At 42.7% G+C, this 18,922-nt stretch overlaps 1 protein-coding gene across 3 annotated transcripts in view; it reads right to left on the minus strand.

The window, feature by feature from the left end:
* Nucleotides 1-18,922, minus strand: part of cd2ap (CD2-associated protein) — a 76,163-nt gene that overhangs the window by 49,019 nt on the left and 8,222 nt on the right. For 2 of the 3 annotated variants that reach the window (XM_014144592.2, XM_014144589.2), the window contains exon 2: nt 7,363-7,523. In XM_014144592.2, the coding sequence (XP_014000067.1) occupies nt 7,363-7,523 (161 nt within the window). The remainder of the gene's footprint in view (nt 1-7,362; nt 7,524-18,922) is intronic. The other variant, XM_014144591.2, reaches the window with a different exon arrangement.

Below are 18,922 nucleotides of genomic sequence, written 5' to 3' on the forward strand. Positions count from 1 at the left end.
ATTTCATACACTGCATTTAAGGAACAATGGGAAAGTAATTCTGCTTTGAAAGTTGATGAACTTGTAAATTCAGTTTTGAGAAAACCTTTGAATGTTTTGGTATCTAGTGAAGAGCTCTTCTTTGTCTACAACCATTCTACATTGTTCACGCCATCTTAAGCTTTAGCCTCACCCATCTCGCTTCGCTTTTGGAGCGCACACTTGACGCTCTGGCCGATGATTTGTTTACCTCTGGATAACATGAAAACAGTCTAACCAGCTCTGCAGGCAACAATTTCATTACGCTTTTTTGCAGATATTTACTGACTCCGGCCATATTCAACGGGTGTTGCACACACGTCACGTAACGTTAGCTAACGGGCCAGCCAGCTAACGCTAGCTAGTTACACAAAGATGAACAAAGTGCCATCAATGCCTAACATTAGGCTCTAACTAGAAAAGCAAACCGCTTTGGGAAACAAATAATAACATCCACTAGGGAGACAGCCAGCTAACGCTAAATAGCTAGTTAACAGTACACTTTAGCATAAGACATATAGCTAGCTAGGTAAGCAACTATGAACAACGTGCCAACAATGCCACAGTGCTGGGAGCTAACCAACCAGGTCCAATGTTAGCTGGCTAACATTAGGCTATAACTTGAAAAGCAAACAGCTCTGGAAAACAAATAATGTCAGCTAGCGAACCAGCTAGCTAACATTAGCTAGCTAGCTAACAGTACACTTTAGCTTGAAATGAAACCACTTTGTCAAAATTAGAAACGTGTAATATCTGAAAATGTAGCTAGCTAACACTAGACTATCTTAACTGTACACATCATCAAGCATGATGGACGCATCTCCCTGTCAGAAATGCCATACAACTGTTTCCCTTAGTTTGAAGATGTAATCCGGAGACAGGTGTTTTCTCCATCTCTTTAGCTATCATACACTAATTCCACTGATTTCAAAACTTGATTCTCCAGAAAGGAGAGCAACACTTATGCAGCTCCACTACACAATACATGTTTTTAAAAAAGCCGTGTTCGACAGGATTACCAACACACACTGACGAGCTCAAATAGACAGAAGCCTTGAATATGGCAGACCAATCCAAACTCCTCTATAGGTATGTCCATGATGGTAGAATATGCTAAACAAATACCTACTGGATTGATGCAAATAATCATATCATTCTGCCAGGTATGAATAGGCTACTTTGTAGTTAATTGAGAATGTTACCAGGAGATTTTTCATAAGCATCAACGCTAACGGCTACACAAAGTGGTAGCGCGCACCACAAAATACCGACACAGACGGGGGAATTCTCATTGCCTCTTCAGAAAGTTGCAGGAAACACGAATCACTGATGCATTCTGTTCATGTCTTATGATAAACTTGGGCAAATTAAAACATGTTCAATACATTTAGTTGATTCCCTACTGAGTGCGATACATTTTTTAAATAATTGTTGAATTCCGTTTTAATGTCTGGACTCTGATTTCATTCACGTTCTCCGCATTGCAGATTTGACAGGAAGGGCCCTACAAAGTCTATCCATATCAAGAGTTTAACTGTGTGTCTAGAGGGGGAAGCAGCCAACGTCAGCAAAGTCCCACTCACATATGATTGGGGTATGTGAAGTATTAGAGGGCTAGGCCGTTGGCTCTGTCCACTCCTCACACTCCCTGGCTCTGCCCATGTCCTGCCAGTGAAGGGATAAACCAGTATGGGTGAGAGGGCTAGCCTGAGACTGACCCCACTCCATCCGCTTCCTGATTTACACATGCTGACTGGGCATTTCCACAGCAGAGGAGACAGACAGCAACGCTGTGTGTGTTTGTGTGTTGCTTCTCTCACTCAGGTCAGCGAGTCTATATTCCTGTGCCAACTGGAGACCAGCTTCCCGACTCAACCAGTGTCCTGACTCAAGCAACTCCTGAATTATAAATTATAAAACTATTTCAATGCATTCATTCAATCCATTTAAAAAAATTAAAAGGAAAGCAAGCCAAGAGAGACGGCCGGGGGCAAGGAGTTGAGAGACCTTGGGAGGAGCCAGACTGCTGAAAGAGGAGAGAGAAAGAGAGACATCCTCCTATGGCCGACTCGAAGCACTGTCCCAAGAGAAACTGACGGCCATTCTTAGAACAATAACACCTTATAGAGTTTACTGCTGACTTGTATAACAATGTGTTGAAGCTGAACAAACAGCAAATGTAGCAGATACAGAAAATACCTAACTTTTATTGCATAATTGGCCACTATTTCCAACAAACTGAGAACAATCACATATTGAGGAAAGGAGTTCCATCCCTTTTCTCCTTGGAGGGCCAAACAAACTCCTTAGTGAACTATCCATCTCACTACTCTGGATTACAGTCAGGAGGGAGGGAAGAGGGTCGAGCAGCCGCTCTCTGTGACTTCATCACAAAACTTTAATAGAAATGATTAAAACATTTTTTTTTTTAAACATAAAAGATGTACAATGTATTCCCAGAGGATCGCACAGAGCACATACGTAGTCATTTACACTCGTACCCGTGTATGGGTTGAAAATAGCAGATTAAGGCACTGATAAATGCCCAAATTGGAACACAGTGGCTGTACAGTAACATGCTATAAATGACATCAGAGCTCTGGGTCTGCGGTTCACAGCGCTGTATGGGTTTTGACTGACAGCCGTTCTGAACTTGAGCACCGCGTGCAACAAGAAGTTGCCCCCAGCCCTCACAGTAATTGGGCAATTTTTGCAAATGTTTTGTTGTCTGAGTGAGAGAAATGCTGAAAATTAAGAGGACTCAATCTATTTTGAAAGATGAGGCACTGAGAATTATAATAAATACTGCTTTGATGTCATACAAGCAAGCCAAAACACCAAATGTGCACTTCAAATTTCCATATCATGAAACTCATGCCGTACCCTTATCCTACTTCTCCTCTGTTCCTCTGGTGATGTGGAGGTTAATCCAGGTCCTGCAGTGCCTAGCTCCACTCTCACTCCCCAGGTGCTCTCATTTGTTGACTTCTGTAACCGTAAAAGCCTTGGTTTCATGCATGTTAACATTAGAAGCCTACTCCCTAAGTTTGTTTTACTCACTGCTTTAGCACACTCTGCCAATCCGGATGGCTTAGCCGTGTCTGAATCCTGGCTTAGGAAAACCACCAAAAACCCTGAAATCTCCATCGCTAACTATAACACATTTCCGCCAAGATAGAACTGCCAAAGGGGGCGGCGTTGCAATCTAATGCAAAGATAGCCTGCAGAGTTCTGTATTACTATTCAAGTCTGTAACCAAACAATTCGAGCTTCTACTTCAAAAAATGCACCTTTCCAGAAACAAGTCTCTCACCGTTGCCGCTTGCTATAGACCTCCCTCTGCCCCCAGCTGTGCCCTCGATACCATATGTGAATTGATTGCCCCCCATCTATCTCCTGAGCTCGTGCTACTAGGTGACCTAAACTGGGACATACTTAACACCCCGGCCATCCTACAATCTAAGCTTGATGCCCTCAATCTCACACAAATTATCAATGAACCTACCAGGTACAACCCCAAATCCATAAACACGGGCACCCTCATAGATGTCATCCTAACTAACTCGCCCTCCAAATACACCTCTGCTGTTTTCAAACAAGATCTCAGTGATCACTGCGTCATTGCCTGCATCAGTAATGGGTCTGCGACCAAACGACCACCCCTAATCACTGTCAAACGCTCCCTAAAACACTTCTGCGAGCAGGCCTTTCTAATCGACCGGCCGGGGTATCCTGGACTGACATTGACCTCATCCCGTCAGTAGATGATGCCTGGCTACTCTTTAAAAGTGCCTCCCTCACCATCTTAAATAAGCATGCCCCACTCAAAAAATGTAGAACTAGGAATAGATATAGTCCTTGGTTCACTCCAGACCTGTCTGCCCTTGACCAGCACAAAAACATCCTGTGGCGTTCTGCATTAGCATCGAATAGCCCCCGTGATATGCAACTTTTCAGGGAAGTTAGGAACAACTATACACAGGCAGTTAGAGAAGCTAAGGCTAGCTTTTTCAAACAGCATCCTGTAGTACTAACTCAAAAAAGTTCTGGGACACTGTAAAGTCTTTGGAGAATAAGAGCACCTCCTCCCAGCTGCCCACTGCTCTGAGGCTAGGAAACACTTACCACCGATAAATCCACTATAATTGAGAATTTCAATAAGCATTTCTCCATGGCTGGCCATGCTTTCCACCTGGCTACCCCTACCCCGGTCAACTGCCCGGCACCCTCCACAGCAACCCGCCAAAGCCCCCACCATTTCTCCTTCACCCAAATCCAGATAGCTGATGTTCTGAAAGAGCTGCAAAATCTGGACCCATACAAATCAGCCGGGCTAGACAATCTGGACCCTCTCTTTCTAAAATTATCTGCCTAAATTGTTGCAACCCCTATTACTAGCCTGTTCAACCTCTCTTTCGTATCGTCTGAGATTCCCAAAGATTGGAAAGCTGCCGCGGTCATCCCCCTCTTCAAAGGGGGCGACACTCTAGACCCAAACTGCTACAGACCTATATCTATCCTACCCTGTCTTTCTAAGGTCTTCAAAAGCCAAGTTAACAAACAGATTACCGACCATTTCGAATCCCACCGTACCTTCTCTGCTATGCAATCTGGTTTCAGAGCTGGTCATGGGTGCACCTCAGCCACGCTCAAGGTCCTAAACGACATCATAACCGCCATCGATAAGAGACATTACTGTGCAGCCGTATTCATCGACCTGGCAAAGGCTTTTGACTCTGTCAATAACCACATTCTTAGTGGCAGACTCAAAAGCCTTGGTTTCTCAAATGATTGTCTCGCCTGGTTTACCAACTACTTCTCTGAGAGTTCAGTGTGTCAAATCGGAGGGCGTGTTGTCCGGACCTCTGGCAGTCTATGGGTGTGCCACAGGGTTCAATTCTCGGGCCGACTCTCTTCTCTGTATACATCAATGATGTTGCTCTTGCTGCTGGTGATTCTCTGATCCACCTCTACACAGACGCCACCATTCTGTATACTTCTGGCCCCTCTTTGGACACTTAACTAACCTCCAAACTAAATGCATGCTATTCAAATCGATCACTGCCCGCACCTGCTCGCCCGTCCAGCATCACTACTCTGGACAGCTCTGACTTAGTATACGTGGACAACTACAAATACCTAGGTGTCTGGTTAGACTGTAAACTCTCCTTACAGACTCACATTAAGCATCTCCAATCCAAAATTAAATCTAGAATCAGCGTTCTATATTGCAACAAAGCATCCTTCACTCATGCTGCCAAACATACCCTCGTAAAACTGACCAGCCTACCGATCCTCGGCGTTTGGTGATGTCATCTATAAAATAGCCTCCAACACTCTACTCAACAAACTGGATGCAGTCTATCACAGTGCCATCCGTTTTGTCACCAAAGCCCCATACACTACCCACCATTGCGACCTGTACACTCTCGTTGGTTGGCCCTCGCTTCATACTCGTCGCCAAACCCACTGGCTACAGGTTATCTACAAGTCTCTGCTAAAGGTAAAGGTGAAGCCCCGCCTTATCTCAGCTCACTGGTCACCATAGCAGCACCCACTCGTAGCACGCGCTTCAGCAGGCATATCTCAAAAAAGCCAATTCCTCCTTTGGTCATCCATCTTCCAGTTCTCTGCTGCCAATGACTGGAACGAACTGCAAAAATCTCTGAAGCTGGAGACTCATATCTCCCTCACTTGCTTTAAGCACCAGCTGTCAGAGCAGCTCACAGATCACTGTACCTGTACATAGCCCATCTATCTACCTACCTCATCCCCATACTGAATTTATTTATTTATCTTGCTCCTTTGCACCCCAGTATCTCTACTTGCACATTCATCTTCTGCACATCTACCATTCCCATGTTTAATTGTTATATTGTAATTACTTCGCCACCATGGCCTATTTACTGCCTTAACTTACCTCATTTAGACTCATTGTATATAGACTTTTTGTTTTCTTTTGTTCTACTGTATTATTGAGTGTATGTTTTGTTTATTCCATGTGTAACTCTGTGTTGTTGTATGTGTCGAATTGCTATGCTTTATCTTGGCCAGGTCGCAGTTGCAAATGAGAACTTGTTCTCAACTAGCCTAACTGGTTAAATAACAATAAAATAAAATTATACAGTGTCAATGTTTATAATCACTATGTTTGATGTACAGTTACAAGATGACATGGTGTCATTTCAGACCATGGGTTGTTCTGAACAGAATGAGCCTGTATGTCACAGACCTGAATGCACTCATGACTCCTTTCTACATGCACCAAAATGATTATCTGTTTCCCTGAATTGCATTGTTAAAGCCTAACACTGTAATATTGTATTTTATAACTTAGCTAGTCATGTTGGCAATAGAGCAGGCTTTCAAATGATGCCCACCTGACCCATACAGCGTTTGACAAAATTGAAATTTTTGGGATTGTGTAAACGGTAATTGTGTGATGGCGGGATGCTGGGTTGTGTTCCAAACAAAACAAGTGTGCTTGCTCGAATTCCTCAACGGCACAGCTAGGAGCAAAAAATACATGTAAAAAAGCACCTTTTGGTTGAAGACTCTTCTTTCAGTCATAAAAGTGCATTGAAATGACTTAGGAACTGTGCACACTTTGGAGAGGTGTGTGGCCACTTGGAGAGAACAGTTAGTCCTCTCACTCAACCCCTTGTCATTTTTTTGTCTTATGTTGCACCTACCCCACCTTTTTCAGGAATACTCTCATCATGGTACTGAATGTATTCAGATTATTTTCAGATTTCGTTATCAACAAATGCGGCAAAAATGTACAGTAAATGTAAAATGTACATAAAATCAACAGTAACGTTTGGATTCAGTGTTGTGTCAAGTGAACTGTTGTGTCCTCACCTTTGGTCTAATAATGTTTCCATAATCGCCTAACTGTTCCCTTTTCAATTGCTACCATGGTTATGCATAGGCTATACATATTTATTCTGTAAGAAACATTTCAATTTAGCCCTATCCATATCGGCCAAATCCCACGAGAGCAAAGGGTTAAAGGTATTAATTAAAACACTTGAGTGGTCCTCGATGGTAAAAACTAGCTTAATGTAAAAGTTGCAATGAGTACCATGACAACTCCATTTCATGGTACATTAGAAAGAGAATTGTGTACATGTCTTCAACTGAAATGCGAGATTTCCTGGTGCACCAGGGTTTACGAGTCCCAAGTCTGCAACCAGCAGTCATGATTGTTTGTTAAAACCGGGAACATGGTTCATGTTGCAACACCAGAGTTGTCAGCTTGAATCCTATATGGGCCTTTTCGTTACTGTACCTGTCAACCGGAATTCTCATAATATTGTCTAAACAGGGGGAGGCTCTGCTCACCTTGACAAAGTTGTCAGGGAAGAGTCCTCTCTTCCCGTTGAGGTCTCCCTCCATCCATCCCTCTTCCTCGATCCTGCGTACGTTCCTGATCACTTCTCCCAGCCTCAGGGTCAGCTCATCTTCATGGAGGGCTTCGTACTCATACTCCACCACAACCTCTACTGGAGAGATGGAGGGAGGGGGAGAGAGAGCGATGGAAAGACTTACCATTAGAACAATAGAGATTGCAAGACACATTGTATTGACATGTAGAGGCCAGACAGTCCTGATGCCGTTCTTAACTTCTCTAGGCTTGGGGGCAGTATTTTGACGTCTGGATGAAAGGCGTGCCCATAGTAAACTGCCTGCTACTCAGGCTCAGAAGGTAGGATATGCATATTATTAGTAGATTTGGATAGAAAACACTGAAGTTTCTAAAACTGTTTGAATGATGTCTGTGAGTATAACAGAACTCATATGGCAGGCAAAAACCTGAGAAAAATCCAACCAGGAAGTGTGGAAATCTGTGGTTTTTCAAGTGATTGCCTATACAGCAACTTAGGGTTAATTTTGCACTTCCGAAGGCTTCCACTAGATGTCAACAGTCTTTAGAACGTTGTTTCATGCTTCTACTGTGAATAGGGGAGAGAATAAGAGCTCCTGGAAGTAGATGAGAAAATGACATGAGCCCAGTGTCACGCTCACATGAGAGTTAGCTGTGTTCCTTTTCTTTTTTGAAGACAAAGGTCTTGTCCGGTTGGAATATTATGGAAGATTTGTGATAAAAAAACATCCTAAAGATTGATTCTATACATTGTTTGACATGCTTCTACGAACTGTAATAACTTTTTTGACTTTGTCTGAACTTAATGCGTGAGCACAGTGCATTTGGAGTACTCGACCGAACAAAAAGGAGGTATTTGGACATGTATATGGACTTTATCGAAACAAATGTACATTTATTGGGGAACTGGGATTCCTGGGAGTGCATTCCGACGAAGATCAAAGGTAAGTGAATATTTATAATATTATTTCTGAGTTTTGTTGACTCCACAAAATGACGGGTTTGGTTTCGCGTCGAACGCTGTACTCAAATTGCAAAGTGTGCTTTTGCTGTAAAGTTTTTGATATCTGACACAGCGGTTGCATTAAGAAGAAGTCTATCTATAATTCTTTGAATAACAGTTTAATATTTTATCAACGTTTATGATGAGTATTTCTGTAAATTGATGTGCTCATTCATCGGAAGTTTTGGAGACAAAACATTTCTGAACATTACACGCCAATGTAAAATGGGGTTTTTGTATATAAATATGAACTTTATCGAGCAAAACATACATGTATTATGTAACATGAAGTCCTATGAGTGCCATCTGATGAAGATCAAAGGTTAGTGATTAATTTTAGCTGTATTTCTGGTTTTTGTGACGCCTCTCCTTGCTTGGAAAAATAGCTGTGTGGTTTTTCTTGTCTAGGTGCTGTCCTAACATAATCTAATGCTATGCTTTCTCCATAAAGCCTTTTTGAAATCGGACAATGTGGTTGGATTAACAAGAAGTTCATCTTTAAAATGGTGTAAAATAGTTGTATGTTTGAGAAATTTGAATTATGAGATTAATGTTGTTTTAAATTTGGCGCCCTGCTATTTCACTGGCTGTTGGCAGTGTGTCCCGCCGGAGGTTAAGATTTAAGCCTTGCAACAGCTAGCCTATATGGGGGCATCACTGCACGCAACTCATGATTGCAATTGATCATCCTAGCTCTTCACTCAATATTGACGCCGATCATCCCTGCATGCTTGAACATGTTGCGGATGAAGAATGTTTTTGCATTTAGGAGGGTCAACAAAGAAAAGCACATTTTTGGGAAAACAGGGATGTATCAAACCACATAGCCTACTATGATATGAACTCTTTAGGCATCTGCTACTTTCTGCTAAACCAATCCAGTCTAGACAAGAACACCATGTGACTCAGTGAAGCTCAGTCAATACATTGACCACGCTCTCAAAATGAGTAACCGGCCTTTAGACTGTCTGCCACTTTTCCATCCAGTAATCATCGTTAGCCGACCACAGCACACCAAAACAAGCCTTGGGAAAGAGAAGACAGTCATCTGCTAGATGACAGACTTGTAGATCCTTGCCATGTAATTTTGTCTACAGTGCCCTGGGAATAGGCTATATCTAGCGACTCAGTCATTCACACGCCTGAAACCAATCTGATTGGTTGTTCGCTCACACACAGACGCAATCTCTGTTGACCACGGTTATTTACATAGCGATGTGGGAGATAAGCAAGCTACAGCGATAAAGTGCAGTACAGTGTACTAGCCAGTCTCCTTGTGGAAACAAAGGAAATAAGGTTACAGTCAGAGAGATTGTTAGACTTAGTCTTAAACTATCGGAGAAAAGAGCCAATTGAAAGATGTGTTTAAACTCTGACTAAAATCCTACAATAAACAGAGGTGAAATCCTATAAATGGAAGTTGAGAAAATATAAAGTAGTAGTGCTACAGATGAAAATCTTACAAATGATTTGTATAAGAGACCGATGAGAATCTCATAACAGCCTACTATTGCTTCCTCTCAGAGGACAACGTCTGGATCAATGGGACCAAACTATCTGTTCTCCATCATAAACAAGAGCTGTTAACTCAGAGTGAAATCCTCTCCTGTGACCCTATTCTGTCATCTGGCCCACTACTGTTAGCATTAGAATGATAGCTAGTGTGTTAGCCCAGTCAGCCACTGCTGTGCTGTCTGATGTGTCCTGCCCTCTCAGTGTCGGAGGCCATGATGATGTGGAGGAGGAGGAACAGCTGGCTAGTCAGGGCAGGCCGCTTCTATAAATATAGGACTACGCAACAGTTTGTAGCCCAATGAGCATCCAGCGTGCCATGTTAGTCAGTCAGGAGGAGCGGTGTTGTGCTAACCTAGCCAACACACATGGGACCATTAGACAACACAGACAAGCAGAACCAGAAGAACAAAGAAACACCATTCCAGCACACACGCACATCAATGAGTCAATGGTGCACACAGTCGCGAAAGGCTGTGCGAATATGCACGCGCACACACAGCAGTGTAGCTGGCAACGTCTTTGCTGAGCCTTGGTGCCAGCTGAGGCGTAGTTTAGCACTAAACCACACACACTGGGCAGCAGCACACACACACCAACCAAGCTTACTGCTGCAGAGGCTTGCTCTGTGGCTCTGCTCCTCTTTCCTCCTCAGTGTTGGCCCAGCTGTCTGGGCCTGCGCCAGGGAGAAATGAACCCTAATCGCAGATCCAAGATTTCCCTACCCGGATCCAAACCCTCAACAATTATGACTTGAAAAACGCCAGGCTGGACTGGGACCAGTCTGTGGGAACGACTGCCAGAAAGATCCCTCAGCCTCTTTTGCCTGACCACTCAAACTGAATTCTTCCGTTGCTCTGTTTGCTACATAGTTCAGTCTGAGACTGCCATTGTTGAAGTAGTTTGTGGTGACGTCAAAATGGAAGGGTGTTACTCAGCGAATGGATCATCTCTAACCAATCCATTCTAGAAATCGTAGGGGTGGTACTCAGATCCAGACTCCTTGCGGAGAAGAAACTAACGTCTGTGGGCTAGAGGTCGACCGATTATGATTTTTCAACGCCCATACCGATTATTGGAGGACCAAAAAAAAGCAGATACCAATTTAAAATCGGCCGATTTTTTTGGGGTCATTTATTTGTAATAATGACAATTACAACAATACTGAATGAACACTTATTTTAACTTAATATAATACATAAATACTATCAATTTAGCCTCAAAAAAATAATGAAACATGTTCAATTTGGTTTAAATAATGCAAAAACAAAGTATTGGAGAAGAAAGTAAAAGTGCAATATGTGCCATGTAAAAAAGCTAACGTTTAAGTTCCTTGCTCAGAACATATGAAAGCTGGTGGTTCCTTTTAACATGAGTCTTCAATATTCTCAGGTAAGAAGTTTTAGGTTATAGTTATTATAGGAATATTTCTCTCTATACGATTTGTATTTCATATACCTTTGACTATTGGATGTTCTTACAGGCACTTTAGTATTGCCAGTGTAACAGTATAGCTTCCGTCCCTCTCCTCGCTCCTACCTGGGCTCGAACCAGGAACACGTCGACAACAGCCACCCTCGAAGCAGCGTTACCCATGTAGAGCAAGGGGAACAACCACTCCCAAGTCTCAGCGCGAGTGACGTTTGAAACGCTATTAGCGCGCACCCCGCTAACTAGCTAGCCATTTCACATTGGTTACACCAGCCTAATCTCGGGGGTTGAAGTCATAAACAGCGCAATGCTTGAAGAATTGCGAAGAGCTGCTGGCAAACGCACAAAGGTGCTGTTTGAATGAATGCTTACGAGCCTGCTGCTGCCTACCATCGCTAAGTTAGACTGCTCTATCAAATCATAGACTTAATTATAACATAATAACACAGAAATACGAGCCTTAGGTCATTAATATGGTCGAATCCGGAAACGATCATTTCGAAAACGAAACGTTTATTATTTCAGTGAAATAAGGAACCGTTCCGTATTTTATCCAACGGGTGGCATCCCTTAAGTCTAAATATTCCTGTTACATTGCACAACCTTCAATGTTATGTCATAATTATGTACAATTCTGGCAAATTAACTACGGCCTTTGTTAGGAATAAATGGACTTCACACAGTTCGCAATGAGCCAGGCGGCCCAAACTGCTGTATATACCCTGACTGCTTGCACGGAACGCAAGAGAAGTGACACAACGTCACTTCCCTAGTTATAAGAAATTCATGTTAGCAGGCAATATTAACTAAATATGCAGGTTTAAAAATATATACTTGTGTATTGATTTTAAAGAAAGGCATTGATGTTTATGGTTAGGTACATTGGTGCAACGACAGTGCTTTTTTCGCAAATGCGCTTGTTAAATCATCACCCGTTTGTCGAAGTAGGCTGTGATTTGATGAGAAATTAACAGGCACCGCATCGATTATATGCAACGCAGGACACGCTAGATATCTACACATGGTTGATGATGTTACTAGTTTAACTAGTGATTATGTTAAGATTGATCGATTGATTATGTTAAGATTGATTTTTTAAAAGATAAGTTTAATGCTAGCTAGCAACTTACCTTGGCTTCTTGCTGCCCTCGCGTAACAGGTAGTCAGCCTGCCACGCAGGCTCCTCGTGGAGTGCAATGTAAGGCAGGTGGTTAGAGCGTTGGACTAGTAACCAGAAGGTTGCAAAAACAAATCCCTGAGGTGACAAGGTAAAAATCTGTTGTTCTGCCCCTGAACAAGGCAGTTAACCCCCGTTCCTAGGCCGTCATTGAAAATAAGAATGTGTTTTTAATCTGACTTGCCTAGTTAAATAAAGGTGTATATTTAAAAATGATAATACATTTTTTTTTTTATGAATAAAAATTCGGCAAATCGGTGTCCAAAAATACCCATTACCGATTGTTATAAAAACCTGAAATCGGCCCTAATTAAATCGGCCATTCCGATTAATTGGTCGACCTCTACTGTGGGCGTGGCGTAGCGTTTGGCTGGAGCAAGGAGTTTGGGTAGCCAGGCAACAGCCTCTTTTCCTTAGGCTGCCACCAGACACTCAGATCCTCATCCTCACTCAGGCCTGGCAAGGACACTCTGCTACTTCACTGACAGAGAGAGAGCCCTCACTCCTTAAATGATCCATGCCACGGGCGAGCAGCCATCAATTCCCCCAGCGTCCATCATTTGCCCAGGCACGACAGATAAGGCTATTTACTTCTCCTTACGCTAATCTCTGTAAGCACTGCGCTTCACCACAACACAACACATTTATGGAGGCCCCCCTAATTTCTGTCCATATAACAACAGGATGAGATACCGTCTGACTGTGGCCAGTGGTAAACAATGCCCTGCAGACAGACTGCTGGTCTGGACCCAGCTTCATGGCCTGCTGAGCCTTCTCAATGTAGGCTACACCACTGCTGATATAGATAAGTGGTGGGTAAAGATGGGAGATCCACCGAATGGGGACACAAGCTGCTTTCATACCACCGTGTTTTGCCTCCAAGTGTCCTTCACCAAAGGCGTCCTCATTGACCTATAAAAGGGTCTAGGCTAAATCTCTGTTTTGTCTTAGATCGTCCTGGGTTGACTCTTGTTCTTTTTCTACCAGAGTAATGAGACAAAGAAAGCCCTCTTGGTTTTTCCTCGGGATGAAATCCCTTCTTAAACACATCACAGCACATTGGTTGTTGTAACAACAGCTAGGCCATCTATTCCAGTACAGTAGGTTGGGGGCTTTCTGAATACTCCATTCAGGTGCCATGTTGACCAGTGGGTGAAGCTTCCTTCCAGTTCTCTTTTATGAGATTTGAAGTAGAGGTTGACCGATTATGATTTTTCAACGCCGATACCGATTATTGGAGGACCAAAAAAGCCGCTGCCGATTAATCAGTCGATTTATTAATATTTATTTATAATAATGACAATTACAACAATACTGAATGAACACTTATTTTAACTTAATATAATACAAAAATAAAATCAATTTAGCCTCAAATAAATAATGAAACATGCTCAATTTGGTTTAAATAATGCAAAACAAAGTGTTGGAGAAGAAAGTAAAAGTGCAATGTGTGCTATGTAAGAAAGCTAACGTTTAAGTGCCTTGCTCAGAACATGGGAACATATGAATGCTGGTGGTTCCTTTTAACATGAGTCTTCAATATTCCCAGGTAAGATGTTTTAGGTTGTAGTTATTATAGGAATTATAGGACTATTTCTCTCTATACGATTTGTATTTCATATACCTTTGACTATTGGATGTTCTTATAAGCACTTTAGTATTGCCAGTGTAACAGTATAGCTTCCGTCCCTCTCCTCGCGCCTACCTGGGCTCAAACCAGGAACACATCGACAATAGCCACCCTCGAAGCAGTGTTACCCATGCAGAGCAAGGGGAACAACCACTCCAAGTCTCAGAGCGAGTGACATTTGAAACGCTATTAGCGCGCACCCTGCTAACTAGCCAGCCATTTCACATCGGTTACACCAGCCTAATCTTGGGAGTTGATAGGCTTGAAGGGGTGGGTATAATTTGTGGAATGTTCCAACAGGAATCTGTTCCAAAAAACGTAAAGTAAAAGGTTGCCAACCAACAACGCATACAACGTAGCAACGCATACAAACCTAGCTAACTAGCTGCCGAATAGGCATCAACTCACCACGTAGCTTATTCTTAATGTTTGTCCATAGACATTTTTCGGAATAAATGTGATGAGTGAAAAACGCAATGAAATAGACCACTCCCTACCCGGTATCTTATTCTGCCGCTATACAACTTTGTATGCATTGTTTTTTGGCAACCTTGTTATTTACAAAGTTTTTGGAATAGATTCCTGTTATAACGTTCCACAAATTATATTAAATTATAGTTGATAGGCTTGAAGTCATAAACAGCGCAATGCTTGAAGCACAGCGAAGAGCTGCTGGAAAAACACACGAAAGTACTGTTTGAATAAATGCTTACGAGCCTGCTGGTGCCTACCACCGCTCAGTCAGACTGCTCTATCAAATCATAGACTTAATTATAATATAATAAAACACACAGAAATACGAGCCTTAGGTCATTAATATGGTCGAATCCGGAAACTATCATCTTGTTTTTTCATTCAGTGAAATACGGAACCGTTCCATATTTTATCTAACGGGTGGCATCCCTAAGTCTAAATATGTTTATGGTTAGGTACATTGGTGCAATGACAGTGCTTTTTTCGCAAATGCGCTTGTTAAATCAACACACGTTTGTCGAAGTAGGCTGTGATTCAATGAGAAATTAACAGGCACCGCATCGATTATATGCAACGCAGGACATAATATCATCAACCATGTGTAGTTAACTAGTGATTATGTTAAGATTGATCGTTTTTTTAAAAGATAAGTTTAATGCTAGCTAGCAACTTACCTTGGCTTCTTGCTGCCCTCGCGTAACAGGTAGTCAGCCTGCCACGCAGGCTCCTCGTGGAGTGCAATGTAAGGCAGGTGGTTAGAGCGTTGGACTAGTAACCGGAAGGTTGCAAAAACAAATCCCCGAATCCCCCCTGAACAAGGCAGTTAACCCCAGTTCCTAGGCCATCATTGAAAATAAGAATGTGTTCTTAATCTGACTTGCCTAGTTAAATAAAGGTGTAAAAGAAAAAAAAGAAAAAAATACACATACATACATATATATATATATATATATATATATATATATATATATATAAATAAATAATTTGGCTAATCGGTGGCCAAAAATACCAATTACCGATTGTTATGAAAACTTGAACTCGGCCCTAATTAAAATCGGCCATTCCGATTAATCGGTCGACCTCTAATTTTGAAGGAGACCTGGGCTGAAAAAACGGGTCCAGGAGCCTAGTCGCTTAGGTCTACTTTATAAACAATATGGAATATTTCAACCTGCTCAAAACATCTTAGTTGCTGTAGGCCTAGGGCGCAGACAGCACACACACAGCTGGATTTAAAGCATATGCTCACAGTGAGAGAGAGGTCCAGACTAGCTGTGCACTGCGTGCTACCGGAACAAAGTGGGTCCGCTGATTAATGAAATAACACCACTGGCACGTCCAAGACCGGAAGAAACACTGTAGACAAATGCATACAGGGAGAGATCACAACAATCAATACTATGATGCCAAGACACAATAGTAGTGAGAGCAGCCCATGTTGTTGAACAGACAGGATGGGGGGGATTCAGTACAGTAGAGTCCCAATGTAGCCTGAGGCCATGCAACCAATGTCCTGTCGACTACTCCCACTGCTCCAAGCCTGGTTCTACCAAAGTACAAAACCAATGAACCGCCAACAGCCAGGCCAAGTACCAAACCAACCGCAACATTGGAAAGTGATATTTTCACAAACACTCACAAGTCGTGTGAGCATGCCAGCATCCCTCACAGACACACAGGCTACACATGACAACCCTTAGATTCATTTGTGATTCAGATATCCATTCAGTGTTGTGCTATGCTTTCCTGTTGCTGGCCTGTCTGCCTGCCTGTGCATTAAATGGCATAGTATTGAGGATTTAGGTCAGCGGGGCTGCCAGGCTGACAATGCCTTAGTCAGAACACATACAGTACCATGAGGATGGCTATTGGTCCGCGCTCACTGAGGATCAGCAGGGGAAAGGCTTCGACTGACTGTGCTCCAAATTACCAATAGGCTTTTCTGCTGAAGTGGCCATCATTATAGACATAAATTATATTGAGACAAATGGCTGAAAGCATGGCTTTAAATAAATAGTGTTTTGTCAACTGGATGATGAGCTGCCATGATTCAGATGACTGAGGCTGTGGTCACATAGCCTGCCTTGCCTCGCTAACCAACGGTTGTCAACACAAACATGTCTTAAAATGTTCTTTATCCTACAGTGTATGGTACTTGTGTTTTTGATGGAAAGTCAGTCCTGCAGAAGGCTAGTTAAAATGCCTAACGAAGAGGGCCTGACAGACTTAAAGCAGAGAAGGCTTTCATGTTGGGTTGAGTTTATGAGAGACATATCTGCCGCTAGATTACTGTGTCATTAGAACAGGACCATGGCTTCCACTCTCTAATCAGCCTCCTCTAACGCTCAGGGGGAGACAGGCAGGCGACACACACACACACACACACACACACAGGTGGTGGCCTTGTAACAAACTGACCTAAGAGCACACCAGTTGAAAGTGAAGTGATAGCCCTACTTGAAGTGAAAGAGGAACAATCTTGAATACTACTAGCATCATATAGCCTATCTATGGATACAAAGATGACTGAAACGTTTTTTTGATTAAACATTTCAGTTGCTTTCACACACATTTGCACAATAATAAGGCATGCCACGTAAAGCATTGATTTGCTTCAGTTAGGCTGAATGTAGTCTACACCATTTGCAACAACTGGGTGTTGATTCCAAGGGCCCCACTATAAAACCAAAACAACACATTCTGAAAGTCAAGCCTGAAGCATTCTGTTCCATACAAGGTCACCAAATAAACACAGGTTTGTTTCTCTGTAAGTAGAAGGGGGTGGGGGAAAGCCTTAAACTCAGAGAACATTCCAAGACAACTCAACATACAACGCTATTAATAACCCCAAGTAAGTGTACACATTCTTGTGAGTCACCAATATTGGCAAGTATAGGACTAGCTCTAACTAACATAATAGGGAGGGTAGGGCTAGGCTATATGCTAAATGAAGTGGAGACTAGGGGGAGAGACTGGGCTCAGTAACTCACTCAGGCCCTTTGGCAACAGAAACACACTGTGTCACAACAACACTTAGGGGAGAGTCAGCAATAGAGATGATCAAAAGCTTTGGGATTCGTTCCACAGCAGTGTTTCATAAGGGAGGCACTTAGAGATTCTCCCTCTCCCATTGCTCAATATCCTCCAGTTCTCTCTGCTTGTCTGTCTGTGTATGTCTTGGGAACTAGCCTGTGAAAATGTTTTAAAAAAAAGTGCTATTTGAGAAAGGAGATGTTTATCAGACAATGGGGGGAAAAAATATAATCCAAGACAGCCAGCCATGCAGGCTGGGTCATTGGTGGATGCTGTAGGCTAGGCGAATGCCATGACCTGTAATTTCAGAGTCAATTGATTGCTAGTGACAAGAGTTTTTTCCCCCTGGACCAATCCCAATGTTGAGTTGCTGTCCAGTAATACTGATTGAGAAGCTTCTTTTATGATGCGTCTGCCAGTGGCCAACACAGCAGAATGGGGCCCAGTTCATGAAGACTGCGTTTGCTTTCAAGAGAGGGCCGTTTTTGAAATACAAAGACACGCATTACCAAGGGGGCTGAAATCATTGTAATGGAAAAAGTAGGTACAATCAAATACAATTTTAACTGTCACATGCTTCGTATACAACAGGTGTAGACTAACAGTGAAATGCTGGCTTACGGGTCCAATAAAAAATAACATGAAATGAAAGTGACACTGTGAATAACAAAAAAATAAAGAGTAAAAATAACATATATAGGGAGTACAAAATAAAATAGCTGTATACAGCGCATTCTGATAGTATTTAGACCCCTAGACTTTTCCACATTTTGTTACCTTATGGTCACCGACAGAGCTCCAGAGTTCCTCTGTGGAGATGGGAGAACCTTCCAGAAGGACAACCATCTCTGTAGCGATCCACCAATCAGGTCCTTATGGTAGAGTGACCAGACGGAAGGCACTCAGTAAAAAGGCACATGACAGCCCGCTTGGAGTTTTCCAAAAGGCACCTAAAGGACTCTGACCATGAGAAACAAGATTCTCTGGCCTAATGAAACCAAGCTTGACCTCTGGCCTGAATGCCAAGCGTCACGTCTGGAGGAAACCAGGCACCATTCATCACCTGGCAAATAGCATCCCTATGGTGAAGCATGGTGGTGGCAGCATCTTGCTGTGTGGATGTTTTTCAGCAGCAGGTACTGGAAGACTAGGCAGGATCGAGGGAAAGAATAACAGAGCAAAGTACAGAAAGATCCTTGATGAAAACCTGCTCCAGAGCTCTCAGGACCTCAGACTGGGGGCAAAGGTTCACCTTCC

Source organism: Salmo salar, chromosome ssa15 (genome assembly GCF_905237065.1).
Source record: "Salmo salar chromosome ssa15, Ssal_v3.1, whole genome shotgun sequence".
NCBI lineage: Eukaryota > Metazoa > Chordata > Actinopteri > Salmoniformes > Salmonidae > Salmo > Salmo salar.